This window comes from Melopsittacus undulatus, chromosome 1 (genome assembly GCF_012275295.1).
Source record: "Melopsittacus undulatus isolate bMelUnd1 chromosome 1, bMelUnd1.mat.Z, whole genome shotgun sequence".
NCBI lineage: Eukaryota > Metazoa > Chordata > Aves > Psittaciformes > Psittaculidae > Melopsittacus > Melopsittacus undulatus.
Window position 1 is genome coordinate 151,090,770 of NC_047527.1, and position 22,342 is coordinate 151,113,111.

A 22,342-nucleotide genomic window follows, 5' to 3' on the forward strand; every position below is an offset into this window, starting at 1 on the left:
TCTCCTTGTGCAATTGCCCAGGTCTAAAGATCCCTTTTACATCTGGAAGAGAAAGGAGGAAATAAATGTTTCATGGGTGGGAGCTGATGCAAGGGAGGGGGAAGCTGTGAGATCGTGCTCCCTGTACTGAGGAAGGGGGTAACTGGGAACAGACAGGAGCTCAACACCCAACTGCCTTCTTTTCCAGGATCTCTGTTCATGCCTGCAGTTGGCCTGTTCAGTTTCCCTAGCATGCCTCTTGCATAGTCTTTGTGCCTCTGCAGCCTTGAACTGGGGCTTGTTCCAGCCATTGGGAAAGATAGGCAGGATACCCTGGTTTGTCCTTGCTCTTCTCTCCCTTTGCATGTGGAAGAGCATTTTGTTTGGCCACATATTTTGGTTTTCCAATGCTCCTATTGCACAGTTTTTCTCACTTAAGCTCCTTTCTGTAACAGTTGCTGAAGTGAACAAATACAGCTGATATTAATGCTCATGTTTAGACATGGAAACATTGACTTTCTGGGTTCCCTTCTTGCTTTTTTTCACTGGCACCCAAACTCAGCAAGGAAGTGTGGTGCTTTATATGATCACTCAGTAGAATCAAGATAGGAATCCTGGGTAAGTAATATTGTTGCTTTAGGGTAAAAGCCTGTGTTTGGCACAACAAAGGGTTGTGCTGTGCTGGCCTCCTCTCCCTGAAACAACTCAATTGTGGTGGGGATTTTGCAGGCCAAGACCCTTTGTTGGACACCATATGGTCCATGAGACACTTGTGTCATAATAACTGCCATCAAAATACGGAAACAGAAACTAGCAGGTAAAAAAACACAGGTATTAAGATAAACATTGCACTAATAGGTTATTTACAGCTTTTTCCTTATACTTCCCATGTTTCTATCTCTATGGCTTTGTTAAGGTTTGCTTTGTCTCAAATGGAAAAGAGTACAGGCTTACATCAGGGTAATTTCCAAACAATTCCTTGGTACGTAGGACAGAGGGATTTAAGTTTTATTCATTCAGACACCTGCTTCAGCCATGCCAATGTAGTTATTTTGGGGGTGAAAGAAAGGAGGAAGATGTAATAATTTGACCTTACTTCAAGAGTCTGTCAGATTTTAATTACAACTTAATTTCACCATTGTTGAGCTTGAATGATAACAAAAGCACAGAAGTATAACAGCACACTTTGTGAAGATTCAGTGCTTTGTCAGCAAATTTGGCTGTACCATTGCAGGCAGAATGCAGAATTCTGAACAGCTTCTGAGGCTTTAGGTTAATCTTAGTTCATTAAGTTTAATGAAGGAAAGATTTTCTACAAGAGCTATGTATAGAATAGAAACACAGAACGATTTGGGTTGGAAAGGACCTTAAGATCATCCAGTTCTAACCCCCTGCAATGGTATAAGTCACTCGTCATTGTTCTAAGCAAGGGAAGTGGTGCAAGGTATATTTATCCAATCAGGGATGCTGCTACAGAGCTTAAAATAGAGTAGTATCCTCTTACACGTGTTGGGAACAGTGGGTTCTGAGGAGAGGATGTTTCTTACGCTAAAACCAGTACTACCTTTTTAAGTAGCTCATTAAATATGCTTCAATGCCAGAGAATCAAACACACATCATTTTTTGACTCCTTGGCCTGTGCCTAGTCTGTGTCTTGAAATAATCTCTCTGAAAAGCAAAAGTTATTGTGCCAGTTTAGTCTGCAGCCTGTGGGGAAGATCTGGCAGAGGGTCTGGGAGGGATAGCCCCGTGTCACGAGAACCACCCTCAGGGTCACAAGGTGAATGTCATGAAATGCCAGCCTGTGTTGGGCTGTCAGACCAACTGTGTTGTAACTGCAGTGAGGGAAAATTGCTCTCTGAGGTTTGCTCAGGAGTTTTGAAAGATCTAACTGAAGAAATAACTGAAATGGAAACTCAAATCTAGAAGGAAATAGGAAGGAGGTTCCTGGAAAAGACTTGGCCTTATGGGAATTCATTACTAACAAGGATCTAAAAAGCCAAAGCACCTCTCTTCTGCTTCTTGGAGATTATAAAGTCTTTGTTTTCATTTTGACTTTTACAGAATTGCAGGTATCACAGCGAAGAATCATCTTCATTAGCCCAATGATCATCAAGGACATGAACTCTGCTGTTTTAACCTAAATGGATGAGAAGGTCAACGGCCCATAAGGAGAGTTCCTTTGGTGTTTAGGATGGCAGCAAGCGGTGGTGAAAGCCAGTTGCAGCGGATTATCAGGGACTTGCAAGGTACAGTGGCATGCTGGCAGCTTCATTCTGTAGGCTGGAATACACCTCTGTGTTTGGAAACAGAAGGAGTTGTGTTTTCACTTGTGTAACTCCTGTGCAGCTATTGTACCAGCATCGATCAAGGTGTGTGATGTGCTCAATAGCATGTGGCTGATGTTTCTCGTGCGAGATGTGCTGTACCTTCTGCAGCTCCTTACATGCTTAAATCCTGCAAATTTAAACATGCAAGATGAGAAATAAGTTTTACAGTTAAAAAAAGTGTCTTTGGGGTGTGTGGTGTGAGACAGGACTTTGTTGGCTATGCTGTTACAAGACTTAATGTGACATAAGGAGGAGGCCTGATTTTTACACCCTCCCTTGGTGGGAAGCTGGTGAGGAGTTGTTGCTAATGTGGGAAGGATAAAAAACAAGAGGCCAAACCAGTCTTGGAATGGAGACACAGAGGAAGAGTGCTGAGTACTGGATCTGCTGTTCTTGGAACGTGCTTTCTGTGCACCTGACTTGTCCTTTGCTACCAGTAGCCAACTTAATTTTCCATAGCTCTGTTGCAGGCAGGCAGATTCATAACTGTTCTGCTTGCTCTGTCTCTGTCCTAACCAGCTGTCTACACCAAGATCCAGATATTTCTCCTTTTAATTTTGGTTAAATGTAGAGTGTGATATGCCCCAAAGCTGGAAATCTAGATCTTCCCTTAACATAATAAAAGAGATATGTGCCTGCTAACAGGAAGCAGTTTTACTTCACAAAGGGGATCAAGTGGGACTGTGAGTTAAGGCTCACTCAGGCACCTGAAAAACAAGTGGAAAGCAAGCTCAAACCCAGCAATTCTGATGCTGAGAAGTGCACCCTTTTGGGGCCAGAGTGTCCAGGAAGATTACAGTTTGCTTTGACTTGGGATTTTCTCACCCACTAAGGGTGTAGGTTTTAGGGAAGAGCAGTTGCTGTCTGCTTATTTTAATGTAAATTATTTTCCCCGTTTGTGTTTGTAACCAGCACAAGCTGAACCTTCCTGAATAAAGCATGGAGAAGATAAATGTGCTGACTGAGAGACTGTTCTCGTGTTACTGATCCCCTCTAGCAGATGACATGCTTTGTCCTTTCTAATCAGAATCTGCTTTGTCCTGTGGCACTACCTTAATGTGCACATGAGGCAGCAAAAAGTTATTTCTCTTTCCTCTGCTGAAGAATCAGTTAGCAACTGTCTGTTACTCATTTTTGCTAAGTATCAGAAGGAGGTTTTGCTCTTTTCAAGAAGAATTAGCCTGTGCAACCAATTGCTGTAACTTGAGCTTTATATTTTTATAGGTCATCTTAAATTGCAGACATATCAGGAAGCTTTTTGCACTGTCCTTAAGACATTTAGACTGAAAGAAACTGAATACATTTGTAATGTCCACACAGAAAAGTCATTCATTTAGTCAATTATGGATTCAATGCTATATATCTATTGCAGTAGTTAACTGTTTTGCTGTCTTGTTTTCAAGATGCTGTGACTGAATTAAGCAAAGAATTTAAAGAAGGAGGGGAACCCATCACAGATGACAGTGTCAACTTGCAAAAATTCTCCTACAAACTCGAGTACCTTCTACAGGTAAAAAGTGATGTGTGTCACTTGTAATCCACCATCAAAGCTAGGCCTTGCTTTCTCTTCTTGCCACTTCAGTATGTGGGATTCAACTCAAATAATCCTAAATATCCAGTTGAGTCTCCCTCTTTTCAGTAACTGTGTTGCTTATTGTACATACTTCAAGTGACAGTAAATAAATGTGATCAAAAGGCAGTGCTGGCATTCTTTAATTGGTCTGAAAGATTAAAGCTTGAGTTTAAAGGCATCTCCTGATAAATTATTGTGGAAGAAACTATGGTAATGAGATCTCGACAACATTTTAACACAAAATAAGCACTAGTGAGGTATTAACAGTGTGAATATAGTGCTGTGAGTAACTGATAGAATTTGTAGCAACTTCACTTTGGAGATTCATTTTAACTGTATGGAAGGCTTAATACAAAAGGCTGATTATTCATCTTGGCATACTGCTTTTTGTCCATCCTCAGAGTTTAAGTAAAAAGAGGAGACTGCTGTGCACACTGAAATCCAGTTTGCATATGTTCGTGTCCACACATAGTGCATCCATATCACTGATTGCGACAAAGACATGCTAATATAGCCTTGAGTTTTAATTGGGTTGTAGAGGCTTCACCAGAAGCTCTTCAGCTTTCCTTTGGGATTTAGATGGTCCAAGCTGCAGTCCATGCCCTCACTGCATTGCTGCTCTGAAGGTGATTTAGATAGAGCAGGTTTTTCTGGTGCATACATGTGTGCTGTTGCCACACTTGATTCCATGTCTCTCAGCAACTGATTGTTGCTCTTAGACTGCTGCTGAATCTGCTGCGAATCTTTGTTTCAGCAGTTTTGAATGAATGTCTGTATTTTTAACTACACCCAGAGCATTATTATCTGTTACTGTCTGTAAAGTAGATTATGGATCTGCTGGATTCCATCAGTGTCTCTTTCCTTTGTGGATACATTGGCTAAAACAAAGTGGAGGTATGAAAGCACGATGCTGGGAGAGAATTCCAAGTAGCTAAATATAACTATATTTGTATTTAAGTTTTGCTCATTGCATTTTCTCTCACTTCAGTTTGACCAGAAAGAAAAGAGCTCGTTGCTGGGGAACAGAAAAGACTACTGGGATTATTTCTGTGACTGTCTAGCAAAAGTCAAGGGAGCTAATGATGGAATCCGCTTCGTCAAGTCTATTACTGAAGTGAGTATATCCGTTCAGCATCATAATATGTGGCCTTACATTCTGCTGTGTCTTGGAGAGCAGTAGAAACCAGAAGAAAATGCACTGCTTTTAACATACAGCCAAAAAAGTTGGGAACTTGTATTTTAATTTTCATGTAAAGCAGCATGAGCAGCAGGTCAAGGGAGGTGATCCTGCCCCTCTGCTCTGCTCTCGTGACACCCCACTTGGAGCACTGTGTGCAGCTCTGGTGTCCTCAGCATGAGAAGGACATGGAGCTGTTGGAGCAAGTCCAGAGGAGGCCACGAGGATGCTCAGGGGCTGCAGCACCTCCTGTATGGAGACAGGCTGAGAACATTGGGGCTGTTCAGCCTGGAGAAGAGAAGCTGCCTGGAGACCTCAGAGCAGCTTCCAGTGTCTGAAGGGGGCTACAAGGATGCTGGAGAGGGACTCTTCATCAGGGACTGCAGTGATAGGACAAGGGGTGATGGGTTCAAACTGAAACAGGGGAAGTTCAGGTTAGATCTAAGGCAGAAGTTCTTCCCTGTGAGGGTGCTGAGGTGCTGGCACAGGGTGCCCAGAGAAGCTGTGGCTGCCCCATCCCTGGCAGTGTTCAAGGCCGTGTTGGACACAGGGGCTTGGAGCAATCTAGTCTAGTGTGAGGTGTCCCTGCCCATGGCAGGGGGTTGGAACTGGATGATGTTAAGGTCCTTTCCAATGCTTTCTATGATTCTGTCAAAATACCAAGTTGCTGTTTTTACTAGGGCACTAAATTATATAGGATCAAATAATCAAATTTTTACTTTAAGACCACTTATGCAAGTGATGGTCCTGTTTGTCTCTGGTTCTGCCTTGCCTTTTCATAAACTTAGTGCCATTTTCTCTTAAAAGGAATATAAAATTAAGTCAAGCCTGCCATCCTTAGCATAGCTTACAGCAGGGCTTGGCGCTAAGTAAGAGGAAAGATTTACCATATTTGATATTTTTAAAGGCTTTTTCAGCTGATCAGTAGAGTTGAGGATGACTGGCTGATTCCTTTAGAATTCAAACCAAAAAGCAGCCAAGGGTGCCTTTTGCTCCATATTTATTTCCTTTTTCCATTTATAAAGAACGTTTTTGTATATAGTGTATCACCGAGTTAAATGAGGAACCTGAGTCTGACTTGAGTGCAGAAGCCCAGTAACAGCATGGAATGCTGCTGAAGAAGGAAGCAAAGTGTGGCCTTTGAGCCTTCTTTCACACTAACTGTTCAATCAATATTCACAGTAACCTACTAACCTCAGCCCCTCTAGTGTTGGATTCCATTTCTGGGTCTTGAGTATATTTGGTTTGTTAGTTGGATGAGCAGTTTGGTCAGGAGCGTGACTGCCTGGTGAGAGATTCTTTCATCACTATCAGTTTCCATTCCTGAACTGATCAGTGACTTTGATGGCTAGGAGAAATAAAACACTGCTGTTTAGTGTTTCACTGTTTTGCAGGACAGCAAATAGTTCAGATGTAAAAGACAACCCAGAATCTCAGTTCCCCAAGCCAAGAGCTGTAACCAAGTTAAATAAATACTGACTTTTGTGATGCCCTTTATGTTGATTTAACAGCTGTCTTCATGGAAAGAGCCATTAATTTTGGTCATGCAGCTGCTCTTGGTCTGAAGTAAGAATTAGGTTTTTATTAATTTAATGGTTTAAGTGTTAAGAAAGGGTTAGTGGGTCTGTGGGGATGTGTATTTGTGTATGTGTACATCTTTGTTCTATGACTAGAGCTGCTCTAATGCTCTTCCAGCTGTGGCCAGACATATCCTAAGTAACCTAAGCAGTCACTTCTGGCTTTGCTGGGCACACTGGGATTTCGCCTTGTGTTGAGAATCATCCTTAGCATAGTCTATACTCATGTACTCAGAATATTAAATGAATCATTGATCCTGTGATGTCTTCTACACTATTATAAAGTGGACGTCAGCCACAGCCAGCTGTAGGTGCACATTCATCATTCAAAAAGGATTCCACCCAGTGACAGTGTTGGAAGAAGGTGTCTCTCAGTTCTTACTACTTCCTTTACAACTAGTGGCTTATTGTGAGTGGGTTTGTGTTGATATGTAGACTGTTCTGGCCATGTCTCTACATTACAGATGATACTTAGGATTTTCTTTTCTTGTGGTTTCTCCCTTTCAGCTACGAACATCTCTTGGAAAAGGAAGAGCATTTCTTCGTTACTCCCTGGTGCACCAAAGGCTAGCAGACACCCTGCAGCAATGTTTTATGAACACCAAGGTGACCAGGTGAATAGCAAAGTACCTTGTTCACTGATGGGTGTTTGCTCAGTGCGAACAGGCAGCATCACAAAGTAGCTATTGAAAGGAATTGAAACCTTTCCAAATGGCTGGCTTAGAGAGCTGGTAATAGGATAGGAAGGATAACAGACCTTTTGACTTGGGTCACTGGTTCATACCTATTTTAGGCTGGTAAAGATTGAAAGTTGTTACAGCTAAATGTCTGTGGAGTGGGTGGTGCTTATGCTTCTGTCTTTTGGTTTCAAAGGTGATGTTTTTAGAAGCATTGAAGATCCTAGGTTTGATCTTCTGTGCTGGACATCATAAAGGAGGATTAATGTGGATGTGTTGCTCAAAACCTCAGAAACATTTACGTGTATCCCTGAGTTGTCACACAGAGGAACAAGGCCAAGGAACAACGAAGATAGATAGTTTGTAGTTGTTGAGGGGGGCATTGCTATGGCTTTTAGAAAAAGCCATCTATTTACACAGTGTATTTAACTCTGCTACATTCTGTCCCTCATTTCTGATGTTTTAAGTGTGTGCTTTAGGTATCTACTATGTGATTATCCAGTGTATAGCAAAGCACTAGAGCAATTTGTGTTTAGAACAGTGTATATTTTTATACATGGATGGAGTGAAAATGATGCTGTGGGGCTTTTTGCAAGTGAAAAACTGCTGCTTCTTTTTGACTTATGAATGAGTTTTGTGAGTATTACTTACTTTGTTTTTGTGTCTGTTTTCAAGTGATTGGTACTATGCAAGAAGTCCATTTCTCAATTCCAGGATGAGTTCTGACATTGTGGGTCAACTCTATGAGCTGACTGATGTTCAGTTTGACTTGGCATCAAGAGGCTATGATTTAGATGCTGCCTGGCCATCATTTGCCAGGTACGATAGAACACTACTTTGTCATTTAGTATTAACAGGGCCATAAAATGTAGCATAACATTCTTCAGTCTGTTAAAGCTTCTGCTTTTGAAGGTATGAATATTCATGTTAGAGCAGTATATGCTTTCTCCATGTAATTAGTCTATGATCAAATTGGCCTTTATTTCTTTCAATATACTGTGTACCAGAGATCAGAGTTGATGCTCTGTAATGGAGTACTTCCAATAAGGGCTGCTTAGGCCACATCCCATGCTATTCTCATCTTCACAGGAACAAGAACAAATATTCTTAGCTCCTTTTGTTTTAAGAGCTGAGACATGCGATGACTGAAAAGCCAAGCAGTGTGCTTCACTTGCAGCAATGGTAGAGATGACAGGATGTGGTCACTTACAGCCTGATCCTACTTCAAAGAGGGGGATAACTTCTAGGTCTGATCCAGATCCATTCTCTAGTGGGTGTTTTCTAGGGCTGCATGCTGCCACCACCTGGTTGAGCCGCCACCAAACAATTGCTTAGAGCAGAGCTGCGTTGTGGTTCTGGACGTGGGAAATCATGGCTGCCAATCCCATAAGCTTTCTTGATATCCCTAGTTTGTTTTCCATCCACTTCAATGGTTGTTGGTCCCATAACAGCAGGTGCTGTTATGTCTTTTGGTATATGGTAGTTCCAACTCAACAAATGTTACATGCATGTCTTCCTACTCTCACATGTATGTGCTTAGACTTCTCTTATAGCTCTTATTTCTCTGTGTGATCAACAGGAGGACACTGTCCTCACTTGGATCTTCTGCGTATTTATGGAAGCCCCCAAGTCGCAGTTCCAGCATGAGCAGTTTAGTGAGCAGTTATTTGCAGGTAAGCATATTACAAAGGAATGCTCATGTGACATAGTAGATCCTTAATTAATGGCATAATTCCAGAGCACTTCATAGCTTTATGGTGAGTATGACTCGTGTAATGGTAAACTACAAAAGAGAGTTCTTAGTTAAAAGTATAGGGAATTGTCCAGTAGCTGGTTCAACTGAACGTGCAGACCTTGTATCTGCCTGCAGATAGCATCATAAAAATCATAGAATGATCTAGGTCAGAAAAGACCTTTAGGATCATAAGTCCCACCATTACCCCATGACTTCCAAGAACACCACTAAACCTTAGGGCCTGATCTACATGCTTTTTCATTTATCTTTTGTGACAGCAAGCCCCATTTCCTGGGAGCTGATATCTTGTAGTGCTGTGAGTGCAACATAGAACATCACTGTGCATTAAAAGCCTGAACTTGCTCTCATCTGAGCACACCATTTAAATGCATTCTCAAACTTTCTGCTTTTTCCCCTTTTGCTCGTTTAGGCCCAGGAGTTCCCCTCCAGCCCTGATGCAAATAACTCCCTAAATGTTGAACACCTTGAGGGCTTTGAAGAGATGCGTGTAGAACTTGACCAGGCTGAGTTGAAGCAGAGGGAACTTCAAGATCGTATTCACCAGCTAGAAATGGAAAACCAGGAGCTGCAGGCAGCTGTCAGCCTTCAGAAAGAACAAGTACAGGCAGAAAAGGAGAAGAGCAATAACTACAGTGAGGAGAACTCCCGGCTGACAAAGATGATCACAGAGTTACAGAAACAGTGTGAGGTCTCACACTCCACTCAGAGCACTGTTCATGACCTGCAGAAGTGCCTACAGTCACTGGAGCTGAATGCAGTGGAGCAGCAGAAGGAATATTCAACAAAACTGGAGCAGCTCATGGCCACCAAGGAAGACTGTGCCTCAAAACTGCAGGTGTTGAATCAGGAGCTGGAGGCCTCTAAGGCTTTGGTTGCTATGAAGGATCATTGCATTGACGAGCTCAAAGCCAAGCTGAGTTCCACAGAGCAGAAGAACCTCAACCTCCTTGCAAAAGTTGATGCTGCCTTGGAGGAGAAGGGACAACAAGCCACAGCCCACTGTGATTCTGCCCTGCAGGTACAGGCACTGTTAGAGAAGCTTCAGGAATCAGAAAAGGAAAAGGCAGGCATGCAAAGACTCAATAATGAGCAAGCATCTCAGCTGAAAGCAGCAAGGGAAGAGCTGCAGCTGAAAGAAGAGGCACAGAAAGAGCTGGAATCTAGATACAATCGCCTCACTGCTGACTCCAAAGAAGAGAGTGAAAAGCTGCTTGGGAGGCTGGAATCCATGGCAAAGGAAACGGAAGCACTTCAGAAGGCCCTGGCCCTGAAAGAAAAGGAAGTGTCTGAGCTCCAGACCCAGGTAATGGGGTCGCTGGCTCAGGTGGGGTCACTGGAAAAAAAGCTTGAGGAAGCAAGGAAAGAAAAAGAGAAACTTGAGGAGGAATATGGTAGGAAGGAAGGAGCACTGAAACAGGAAGCCCAGTCACAAGCAGAGCAACTTGAACTGCAGGAGGGTCGCTTAGCAAAGGTGAGTCAGACTGTGTGTAGCCTTGAGGAGCAAAACCAGAATCTCTTGTCTGAGAAGGAGCATCTGAGCCGGAAAGTCAAGGAGCTGGAGGAGCAGATGGAGCAGCAAAACTCTGCAGTGAGTGAAATGGGTGAGGAGAGCAGGAAGCTCCAAGCAGAGAATGTGGACTTGCAGCAGTCCAAGAAGAAGATGGAAGGGAAGCTGAAAAACTTGGAAGCTTCTAAAGCCTCCCTGGAAGCCGAGGTAGCCAGGCTGAGAGCCTCTGAGAAACAGCTTCAGGGTGAGATAGAGGATGCCCTGGTGTCAGTTGATGAGAAAGAGAAGAAGCTCCGGAGTGAGAACAAACAGCTGGATGAAGACTTGCAGAACGCCAGGAGGCAAAGCCAAATCCTTGAGGAGAAATTAGAGGCTCTGCACTCAGACTATGAAGAACTAAAGCGAAGAGAAGAGGCCACCAAGGAGTCTTATGCCTCCCTTGAAGGACAGCTGAAGAGTGCCAAACAGCATAATTTACAGATGGAAAAAAGCTTAGGCACTTTGAAGGAAAGCAAAGAGTGTCTCCAGACACAGCTCTCTGAGAAGGAACTAAAACTGCAAGACATGGAGAGCCAGTGTGAGCAGCTAAGAGCAGAAGCTGAAAGACATAGGAAGAAGTCGGAGGCTCTTGAGGTAGAAAAGTTCAGTGTTGAAAAGACATGCCTTCATCAGACAAAGCTTATAGAATCCCTCACATCAGAAAAGGAATCAGTGGAAGAACAGCAACTACAGCAGGCAGCTTCTCTGGAGAAGGAGGCAAAGGAGCTGACCTCCAGACTGGCCATGAGTGAAGAGCAGTTGGAGGTCAGCCGTGGTGAAGTGTCTAGGCTGCAAGCAGAGGTCCTGGACCTGCGAGTCAAGCTTCAGCAGACCACTGATGAGAGAGAGCAGATGAGAGGTGAGCTGGCAATCACAGAGGCTTCCTTGGGAGAGCAGAAGGTGCTTATCCAGCAGCTTAAAGAGCAGAGTGAGTCACTCAACAGAAACCATGTGCAAGAACTGGTGCAATGTAAAGAAAGAGAAGAAGTGCTGAAGAAAGAGCAGGAGACAACAGCCCACCAAAAAGCTCAGCTAGAAAATGATTTGCTGAGCATGAAGGAAGAGCTATCCAAGGTTAAGCAGTGCCTGGAAGTTGCTAGAATGGAAAATGAAGAAAACAAAGATCTCCTCCACAGGACCAACACAGATATGGCTGAACTTGGTATTCAGATTTGTGCCTTGACCTCTGAAAAGGTGGATGCAGAAGAGCAGTTAGCCCAGGCTACAAAAAGGCTTGAAGAACTGGAAGAACAGGCAGCCAAGCAACAGGAGAAGCTGAAGCTTGATATCTCTAATCTCAGACAGGAGAACAAGAGCCTTCAAGAGAAATTAGAGGAGGCTCAAGTATGTGCCTCAGCTGTCCCAGGTCTGCAGTTGCAGCTGGAGACAGCAAGGAAACAGGCACAGAGTTTCCAAGAGACCAGCCAGGAAGAGTTGTCTGCAATAAAATTTCAAATGAGCACAGAGATTCTAAATTGTCAGACAAAATTCAAGGTAAATGGATGTGATGATTACAGCTGAGGGAGCTGTGCAGGATTTCCCCTGCTTTACCATCTGCTGCAGCAATAACTGCATGAAACCCTGAGGTTTGTGATCGTCAGGCTCTGGGACTAGCACACAGCTAGTCTTAACCTGGGAGTCTTAAAATGCCTCTATGCTTATGACCTAGGATTATTTGAGGTAAAATCACAGAATCATTAGGGTTGAAGTGACCTCTGGAGATCATCTGGTCCAACCTAAGTGGACTGGGGCCAAGGCAAGGCCACTCAGAGCAGGTCACACAGGAACGTGTCAGGTGGGTTTGAATGTCTCCAGAGAGGGAGAATCCACAACCCTCCTGTGCAGCCTGTTCAGTGCTCTGACACCCTCAGTGTCAAGAACCATATGCCACTGGTGGTATCCAGAAATCCCACAAGTTTGACAGAACAGCCCACGCTCACCTATGTTTCATTTCCATAAAGGTTTCATAAACCTTGGTATGATTTGGGTTATCTCCCTCTTTTGAGCCAAGGCATTTTGAAAGTTGATCTGGCTTTTTGTTGAGAGCTGTAATGGGAACAGTAAACCACAGCTAGTCTGCCACAAGAGGGGAATTCCTTGCATCCATGAGTTGTGTTTCTCCTTAGCTGTCTGCCACAAGGCTGACAGTGGTGCTGTGTTTATCCCATACATGGCATTAGGAGCACTCTTGATTTACAGCTAGGAAACTCATAGAGGTTCCCAGTGCTTCTCATGCGTAAGTGCTTCAGCTGAGAATATCACATCTCAGGTGGGCACATCTAAACAGGAGGCCAGTGTCCACAGAGCAGTAAGTGAAGGGGAAGGTGGAGGAACGTGAAATAGGCCTTTGCAACACCTCTGGTGGCCACAGAGGAGGAAAAATAGCTGCCTGGAGAAAACTGGCCAGAGGGAGACAACTGCTCTGTGGCATCTGTGGCAGAAGCAAAAGGGAATTCATCTAGGGTTATACTAACAGGAGCACTCCCAGGAGCACAAGGGCAGTGATTATCCCTCTTTACTCAGTACTCATAAGGCCACATCTGAAATATTGTTTGTCCCTTCAAAACCATCAGTAACCTGCAGCTTGATCACCAGAAAGCCCTCAGGATGGTCAGTGCTGGAGCTCTGTGCAGGGAGGCTGATGAATGGGGCTTGTTCAGCCTGGAGAAGACCTAAGAGCATCCCCCCAGCACCTTCAGAGAGTTACTAAGAAGAAAGCTGGGCTTTTTACAGGAGTGCAGAGATGGGGGGGATGAAAGACAACAGACAAATGGGAAAGAGCAAGGGTGGCTGCTAGAGGAATGCTAACTCCTGGCTCCATCTCTCTGCTAGGCTGCCAGTGAAGAGTGTGGGAAAGTAAGAGAGCAACTGGAGGAGCAGAAGCGACAACAGCGTGCTGCAGAGGAAGAGATTGCAGAGTTACAAGTAGGTGCTTGATCTGATTAAAAGACAGAGGTGTTTGTGTCAGCAGGCATTAGTGTTGTGGCTGAGAAGGCAGCAGCATTTCTGGTGACTGGATGCAAGGCTGGGAATGTTCCTGAATAAATACAGGTGCTGCAGACAAAAAACATGGCCACTGAAAGTTAGCCACTGAAACAGATTACAAAAAGCACAATGGCATTTAGGATTTGTCCTGCAGTGAAAGCTAGTTAGGGTTTAAGTAAAACCTGGCTATGTGTACACTTCTAAATGGGGGTGCAGGTTTAAAAGGTGTCTGTCTTAGGCCCTGCTTGCCCACTGCACACAGCCATGTGTGTGGATCCAGCTGTTTGCAGGCTGCAAAGCACACTGCATCAGAGAATTAATCTGGTTGAGAAATAATCCAGCTGGGAAGAAAACGTGATTTTTGCAATGCATTTATCAAACACTTGAGGGAGGAGGGTTGTACGGAGGTGTAAGGGCTCCAGAAATAAGACAGTTCAGGTTACTGGACCTGGCCCTGCCTTCTAGCGGAAATATATGAACCTTTAGATACAGCTAGGTATGTTTCCTGAGGACTTCAAGTTTGGCAGACTCCTCTGGAGAGGCTGTCTGTGAAAGAAGTTTTTGTTTCCATTATAACTCATGTGCCATATAGCTTTAATAATCACAGAATCACAGGCTGGTTTGGGTTGGAAAGGACACTAAGCTCACCCAGTTCCAACCCCCTGCCACGGGCAGGGACACCTTCTGCTAAGCCAGGTTGCTCCAAGCCCCATCCAGGCTGGCCTTGAACACTGCCAGGGATGGAGCATTATCACTTCCTTGGGCAGTAATAATTTTCTGGATATATTTGTTCTTTTGAAACTTTCAGGTGGTGAAAAAACTTCCAGGGCATATTCTTTTGCTATTATCTTTGAGAGATTTTGCTTGATAAGGAGGCAAAAGCTCGGTTGATATGAACTAATAAGAATTAGAGACTTAATACTGTCTCGCTTTAGAGTCTGTCCTTTATTCAGCGTGACAGGAGTAATCAGTCACTAGTACACAACTAATTAGCATCTGCTTATACAAGAATATCTTAATTGGTGGTTTGGCTTTAACAGATTCTGTTAAAGCATTGTTTAGGTGTCTTGGTAATTGTCCTATACTTGGTAAAGTGTTGTTTTTCTATGTAAAGAAATATAGTCATTTATTTCACTAGGCTGCAAACACAAGTTTGTCTAGAAAGCTGGATGAAGCAAGAGAGCTGCTGTCTGAATCAGAATCTGCTCGGCTGCAGAAGGAAGAGGAGGTGACATCTCTGAGAGAACTCTTGGAAAGGTGGGAGTTTGGGTTCTTTACACCATCAGTTGTAAGCCAAGTAAGGGGCCAGTAACCAGAGCATCTTGAAAATGCTGTGGCTTATGAAGTGGCATATACCATAGGGTTTATATAGGGCAAATAGTGCCCAGGCACTGATCTAAAACATCAGGTTGACACTTCAGATGAGAAGTCTGTAAATTGCACAGTGCACATAAATGCAAGGTTTGGGTTTTATTATATTGTTAATGTAGCTGATGACGTAAATTCGTTGTATGACTTCCTTTATGAGACTGAAAGACACTTTACAACCTCTTTTTACCTTATAGCATAATAACAAAACTAAAGTGTCAATATTGGCTTTGTTTTCATAAGGAATGGAAAATACGTGCTTTTTAACTCTTTTTTTTTTCTCTGTTCTTCTTAATATTTCAGGGAATCAGTAAGAATTATTTGAATGGGACCACATCCTGCATGTGTTTCTCATGTTTCTTATCAGTTTAAAGTATCTAACACAGGTCTGTAATGTGAGCCTGTGTGGTGTGGATTAGTTGGCAGTCCAGAATAGATCGTCATGGGGCACGGGCTCACACAGAGTTTTGGTTAACCAACTTTGTTTATGCTTTGTTTGCTGATACCATCTCTCTTTGTGGGAAAACTGATGATTCTTGATCTGTACTGAAGGTTGTCAGTGCAAAATCTGACTGGTCAAAATGTGTGAATACAGTTGAAATGGCTGAGTGAGTTGAGAGCAGCTCAGCCGTTTGGGTTGTGTTGCTGTAGCATCTTCGATCTGTTGCTGGGACTCACAGGATTGAAGTTGCCATATTGTTGACATTCTTGGAAGCTTCCTGGGAAAATTTCCTTCCACTGACTGTGCAGTGAACTGAGTTGTCTTAACCTTTAGTTTGTTCTTCTAACACTGATTCAATTCACATAGTGAGAAACTGGTTTGTTTCCCTTTTGTGAATGTGAAGCTCCGTTTGCAGCTGCTGCTGATCTTAGCTTCCAAGAACAGCTATTTTACTCCCAGTGTGGTAGCCATCATAAGCTTTGTAATAAGCAGGGCATCCAAGAAATTGCTGGTTGCTGAGTGTGTTCACTAGATAACAGATCTGTGTGCACTTTCAGTGATGCAGAAAAGTGGAGAGATTCTGACTAACTATAAAAACTATGCACTGAGAAAGTACCTGTTTATGAGGGTGGAGGACCCCTTTCCGCCATGGGGAAGACTTGAATGCACATGAGCTAAAAACTATTCTTAATTGCCTTTGTATTTGAGCAGGATTCAGAAAGAAGCTGAAGAAGCAAAAGAGAAGGTCCTGGATTACAGTGAGAAGCTCAGCAAGGTGGCAGCAGACAAAGACAGAAGCGACCAGAAGTTATTTGCTGAACTGGATGATCTGACAAGAACAAAACAGTTCCTTGAAGAACGTTTGATAGAACTTATCAGGTTGGCATTAAAATAAAGAGCAAGAAGCAATTGAAATCCTAGCTTAAGATGTTAGGGGTGGTTCAGTCTTGTATTCCTCAGTGGAAGATATAAGTAATGGCCGAGTTTCAGAATGCAGCTGAAACTTTGCATTTCCATCATGCAGTCAAAAATATAACACCCACTATTATTTCCTCCTTAGTTTGCTGTCTGTTTTGCAAATAACATAGTTCTCTCCATGACATGTATTTTTCTCTGCTCCTCCCTAAGAGCTTTGGTAGGTTTCTGATCTATCTTTATTTCTGAAAGCTCCTCAGAAGTTTCAGCAAAGCAATTTTTACTGTGAAACTTTCACCAGCGTTCAAATTGAGGTTGGTTATCAGTAAACCAGCAGTAATCATTTCTATGTGTTTCTCTCTCTTTTAACTGTGTCTCTGCAGAGATAAGGATGCTCTGTGGCAAAAATCAGATGCTCTGGAGTTCCAGCAGAAGCTTAGTGCAGAGCAAAGGTGGCAGGGGGACACAGAGGTTAACCACTGCCTGGACTGCCAGAAAGAGTTCTCATGGATGGTGCGCCGACACCATTGCAGGTCAGTTTGTTCAACACTACACACTGCTCAAAAGCAAAATCCAGTTTAAATGTTTATATGGATGAAGCACTTCTTAATGTTCGCAGTTCATTGGTCAAAATCATGAATACAAGTCATTGTAGAGGCTGAAAGAACACATGAGCTCACAAGGGGGAAAGAGACATTAATGGAAAAGCCTTTTGACATGTATTAAGGCAAAGATCTGCATGCAACTTAGTTTCTTGTTTGTGGAAACAAAGATAATCACACTCTATATAGTGTGTTTCTGGGGTTTAATATATTCATTATGCACTGCTCTATGCATGCTGTAAACAATATTCACTAAAATGATTTTGCTATTGTGATAGAAGTATTTCAGAACAAAAGCAACATGCTGTGCAATTACAAATTTGATTCCTTACACTAGGTATGTTGAGGGGTATTTACTGACTGCACAGTAACCTCTAAAAAACCTGAACATTAAATTACTTCCTATGCAGTTAGCCTGCTTGGAGTTAACTAATGACTAGATCTAGATTTGTTCAAATGTATTTAAGTGGATGCATTGCAGGGTCTTAGTCATATGTCTCTTTACTGTTCTTTATTTGTGATTCATCCTCTAAGGTAAGTAGTATTGGGACTGTTTCAATTGCATATGAATGTAGGGAACATTCAATGAGGATTAATGAATAGTAAAGTCATTTCCAGTACCAATTTCCAAATCACTCATTTCTACTAAAATCTGCAAAACCTGCTTGCGTTTTCACCTACTAATGGTTGATTTAAGAAACCAAACCCACCAAGACTTCATGAAGAGCAGTTGTCCCTGCTGGGTGCTTTTCTTCAGGAAAACCTTAACGCGTTCATTAAGAAGCAGTTGTCAGGTTTAGTTCTGAGAGGCTGCAGAGCTGAGAGAGCAGGAGGGGTGGATGTATGTATATGTGTCCAGTGTTGGTTTTTCTTCCCTGTCCTAAGGGGGAAAGGGTGGTTATTGATAGAGACATCTAGATGTGTTCTTATAGGCCTTACAATCAAATAGAGTTTGGCTCTGAGTATGAGATTTGGCCTGTGTAATATTGTTAAGTATATTTTCTTCCTTAATACGTATATAATATTTATTTGTATTGCATATTGGTGAGTATTTTTTTGGTCTTTATGTTTAAATGTGCGTGTAATTGGGTTTTTAGTATTTTTAGGGTTTTTTCTGTTTTCCCTATTTATTAAGGCAGTAAAGTATGAATCTGTCCTGTGTTTGTCAAGAAAACTTGCTTCATCTGAGAAAGCAAGCACAGTCTGTATTGGTTCTCCCATGGATACAGCCTTTGGGCTTTTGCAAAGAACAAGACCATCATGACAAAGCCCCAGGCTCTGTCACATGGATGTGTTCCACCTGGATGTGGTACTATTCTAACACCTTTGGGTTTGACTCATTTCTAGAATGTGCGGTCGCATTTTCTGCTACTACTGCTGCAACAACTACATGGTGACAAAGCCTGGTGGAAAGAAGGAGCGTTGCTGCAGAGCTTGCTTTAACAAGCCTAGAGTCATTGTGGACAGTGCAGACGACTCTGGATCCAGTGCCACCCAGGAAGGATCACCAGCTTCACTGGAATCACCCGTGTCACCATCCGAGAGGGGTTTTGGTTAGTTTATTGTGTGTATGCTCTGGGGAAACAAGCAGAGTTCTTAGGTATTCTCCAAGAAGCCACATGGCCACCTCCTGCTCCAAGGACCTACGTGTTCATGGAGTGCTTTCAGGGTGGGACTGGTCCAATTATTGGAATTTGATGAGTATTGTCAGAAATTTGCATGTATATTAAATGAGTGTTGATCAGCCTGAGGTTTTCGGTTGGTTCCAATAGGGACCTAATGCTTCTGTAAAGGTAGAAGAATGGCTCAGGCTTCCTCTGTAAGGGTTTTGCTTGTTTGTTTTCCAGACAACCAGCTAATACTCTTTTATGTTTCTTTTCATATCTTTGAATGGCCCCATTTCAGGTGAAGCCTCTAAAGCACCAGATGATGCAGCATTTGATATTATAACTGATGAGGAGCTGTGCCAAGTACAGGAATCAGACTCTCTCCACAGTGAAAGTCAGATGGAGCAAGATTCTCTGGATCAAAGTGTGACAGATCTGTGAGTAAACACTGCTTCGTGGAGTGGGGACTAGTCTGGGTTTTATTTGGAGTACTGGGTTTTGGGTTACTTCTCAATTAACTGGGGATAGCCAACCTCTGCATACAGAGAGGACACTTCTGTTCCCAGCCACATGTTCAGTAGACCAACACAAATTGATTTTGGCCTGTTTGCACAATCAGCATCAAGTCTAGTAAATCCAAACAGGTCCACCTGCTTCACCACAGCACAGAGGAGTAATCCAGTTCAGTGCATGTCAAAATTAGCTTGCAGGCCACACTGGATCACATTCACACTTAACTTACAATAGGAGCAAAGCAATACTCTTTATCAGACTCATCATTACTTAATATCAAGCCAACAAGGAGGTGGGGAAAAGATAAGGAAAGATGTGCTCTTTATATGATAGGCTTTATTGAACTGAATGTGAACTAGCTGGTCTGTGTCTGTAGGATTCCTTGCTGCTTTAGGGATAAGTACTTACAAAAAGCAAAAAGAACAGGAACTGCATAGCTAAATCTGACACAAGTTTATTCTTTTTTCCTGAAATGAGAACAAATGCAGGTTTTCAGTTGTGTGTTTTACATCTAGTTTACATAAATGAGCAAGGAAGAGGACCTAAAGCCATCCGAATATCCAAGTACTTGGTTTGCCAAATACGTTGTGGCGTTAGAGTTTAAATATATATCCATATTTAGACAAAATATTATTAAAATACTTTTAAATGTTTTCCAAAGTTTCTGTTCTGTAATATATAGTCTTTCAAAAACTCCTATATATTTGAGAATCAAAGTAAAAAGAGGGCATTTTCACCTCAGTTCTGGGCTTGTTCTGCTTCTGAGCAGAAAAAGTATGATAAATGAAAAGGCTAAGCTGAAAATAGCCACAGAGTAACCAGCCTGCTGCTGAGGAAGCAGACTTTGACTCTTTTGCCCTCAGCAGACCAGTTTCCAGCACAAAGCACAGCATTTTGCAGTTTGGGTATAAGGCAGACTGTACAGACTGGTTTAGTTGGGGAAAAGTCCTACTCTGTGCTTGAGACACTGAACACTGGAGAGGAGAATGGCTTGGATGGAGAATTACACTATGGATGACTTGAGCATCTCTGTGGTTGAGATTTTCACACTCACCTTACCTTATTCTGGGTGTGGGTCCTTGCTGGCCTGGAAATGCAAGTTGTGCCCAAAGCAGTGAATGATCTTGAAGGACATTTTCCTTTCTACTTGTGCCCCTTTTGGTGTCTACTATACTGCGCTTTCCTAAAGGCTAGGGTTAAAGAGTAGTCACTTCATGCTTTCAGGTCTGTTATATGAGTTTGATACAACCTGATTGAAATCTGATTGTGGGAAGCTGAGATAAGTTGTGCAGTTGCAGCACATCCTGCTTCTTCAAGGCTCACGGGTTCTCTTTTGAAGTGTTGTATTTTGGAGGTCTTTTATTTCTAAAGCATTCACCTTTGCAGACTGTGTTCCAAAACACAGGTCAGGAGGATATTATATAACACTGGATCAAAGTCCCCAGAGTAAACCAGTGTTCCCATTTTCACATATTGTAGAAATCCCATGCCTGCAATTAAGGTTGCAGCAGCAGAATCAAGATCAAAGCAGACGTGTGAAAAAAACCAAAAGATGCTGCTACCCTGGTATGGAAACAGTGACTTTGTTCACACCTTTTTGTGTGTATTCACACCTTTTGCTGCTTTTGGTAGAAAGCACATCTTGGCCTGTCTGCACTGTGGTTGCTTTGGTTTGGATTCTTGTTTTTAGTGACTCATAACAGTCTTTCCTGACCTGATTACAACTCACATGGCTGGGAAGGGTGCCAGTGTAGGCAAAAAGGAGAACTGATTGTGGTCTGAAGCATTCTCTGGTCTGCACAGAACCAGCGAGAGAAGTGGGGACAAGAGAACTTCTCGCCACCCTCTGCTGATAAAAGCAGCCTTGTTCTAGCAGCTTTACTTGCCACACAGCACTTTCCTTCCTAGTTTTGTTCTTAAGGATATTGCGCTATTTCACTATGGGAGAAACAAGAGAAATTGGGTAGTAAGGAAAGGATTGCCTAAACAGCTGTTTTCTAAGGGGAAAAAGGTGGTATGGGCATGGTGGTGCCAATAAAGGTTAGATACAACTGAGCTCCAGTCATCTGGTAGGAAGGACCGAGTATGGGGAGTAAAAGAACATCCAGAGTGAACATGGCTATTGCAAGAATGGTTTGAAACAGGTTAAACCTGGTATCTGAAAGCTGTGATACAAAGTACTTCCAGCCTTTGGGCCAGACCCAGCCCTGTTTTCATCATATGTATCCCACAGCTCCATAAAGCTCTCCCTCAGCTCCTCTCCAGCATCCCTTCTTTCTTTTCCCTAATCCAGTCTTCACCCTTGTTCTGCCACTCTCTGCAGGAGCTTTTGCATACTTTCTGCCCAGTCTGCACTGCCCCTGTGCACCTTTTTGCCTTCCACTGGGAAATTAAAAGGCTAGAGATGGAAAAGAGGGTGTGTGATACCACTTGGTTTATGTACCCACTATAAAACTGCCTAGAAAATCTGGCAACTATTTACAGCTTCTTTTATTTTCTTTGTAAATGCTGAGATAGGTAACCTACAGGAAAGAGGAAATACAATCCCACTAGTAAAGACATTGTGATCACTGTTAGGTGTTTCATGCTTTTCCTGGTCAGAGTTGATCCTAAGCCAAAACTGGTTGCTGAATTACATATATCTTATAATATATAAGACCATCCAGTGGAGGGACAGTGACCAACAGCAGATACCTGAGGAAAAGCATAAGAACAGGACAACCATCAAGTAATACCTCCTCAAAATGCTCCAGCAGCCTCTGACAATCCTTGTCTCAAGGACTTGCTGAACCAGAGCTGTTCTTTTCTTGCTGTAGTGTCTTTTCCATGTGTCAGTTCTTCCTGCTTTTCAGACCCACTTCACTTTCAGAAGACAAGGGAAACAGTCCAGACTGCTTTAATAAATACCAGAGGGTGCATGTTCATAAGCTGGGGACCTGGTGAGCTGCAGGAACATCCTTAATGCTGCCACCTGGTGTAAAAAGCCAGGCAAGAATCAATTCTGTCAGGGGACAAGAGCTCCTGTTAAATCTTGAGACTGTTTCTTATATTTTCCATATAGGCTACCAGACCTCAGCTTAGACCATTGGACTCAATGGGATATCATAAAGAGAAAGGGGATTTGCTTTGTAATTGTAATGCACTTGGGTTTAAGAGACAAAGTAGAAGACTTAGTGTTCCCTTAACCTATAGTGAGTAGGTCTGCTGAATTTATGGATTAGAGCAGCCAAGTGGCAAGCTAACCACTGAGCCATGTGCTTGATTGCAGCAGCAGGAACAAGGACAATCACATTTT

The 22,342-nt window shown here is 42.8% G+C and overlaps 1 protein-coding gene across 2 annotated transcripts in view; it reads left to right on the top strand.

Annotated features, from left to right (window-relative positions):
• FYCO1 (FYVE and coiled-coil domain autophagy adaptor 1) overlaps positions 1–22,342 on the top strand; it is a 36,194-nt gene that overhangs the window by 7,151 nt on the left and 6,701 nt on the right. For both annotated transcript variants that reach the window (XM_034062859.1, XM_005152719.3), the window contains exons 2-14: positions 2,044–2,228; positions 3,713–3,819; positions 4,871–4,996; positions 7,144–7,250; positions 7,989–8,132; positions 8,893–8,986; positions 9,479–12,109; positions 13,448–13,540; positions 14,739–14,857; positions 16,122–16,289; positions 16,709–16,858; positions 18,275–18,480; positions 18,833–18,971. In XM_034062859.1, coding sequence (XP_033918750.1) covers positions 2,174–2,228; positions 3,713–3,819; positions 4,871–4,996; positions 7,144–7,250; positions 7,989–8,132; positions 8,893–8,986; positions 9,479–12,109; positions 13,448–13,540; positions 14,739–14,857; positions 16,122–16,289; positions 16,709–16,858; positions 18,275–18,480; positions 18,833–18,971 — 4,139 coding nt within the window. In that variant the 5' untranslated portion in view covers positions 2,044–2,173. The remainder of the gene's footprint in view (positions 1–2,043; positions 2,229–3,712; positions 3,820–4,870; positions 4,997–7,143; positions 7,251–7,988; positions 8,133–8,892; positions 8,987–9,478; positions 12,110–13,447; positions 13,541–14,738; positions 14,858–16,121; positions 16,290–16,708; positions 16,859–18,274; positions 18,481–18,832; positions 18,972–22,342) is intronic.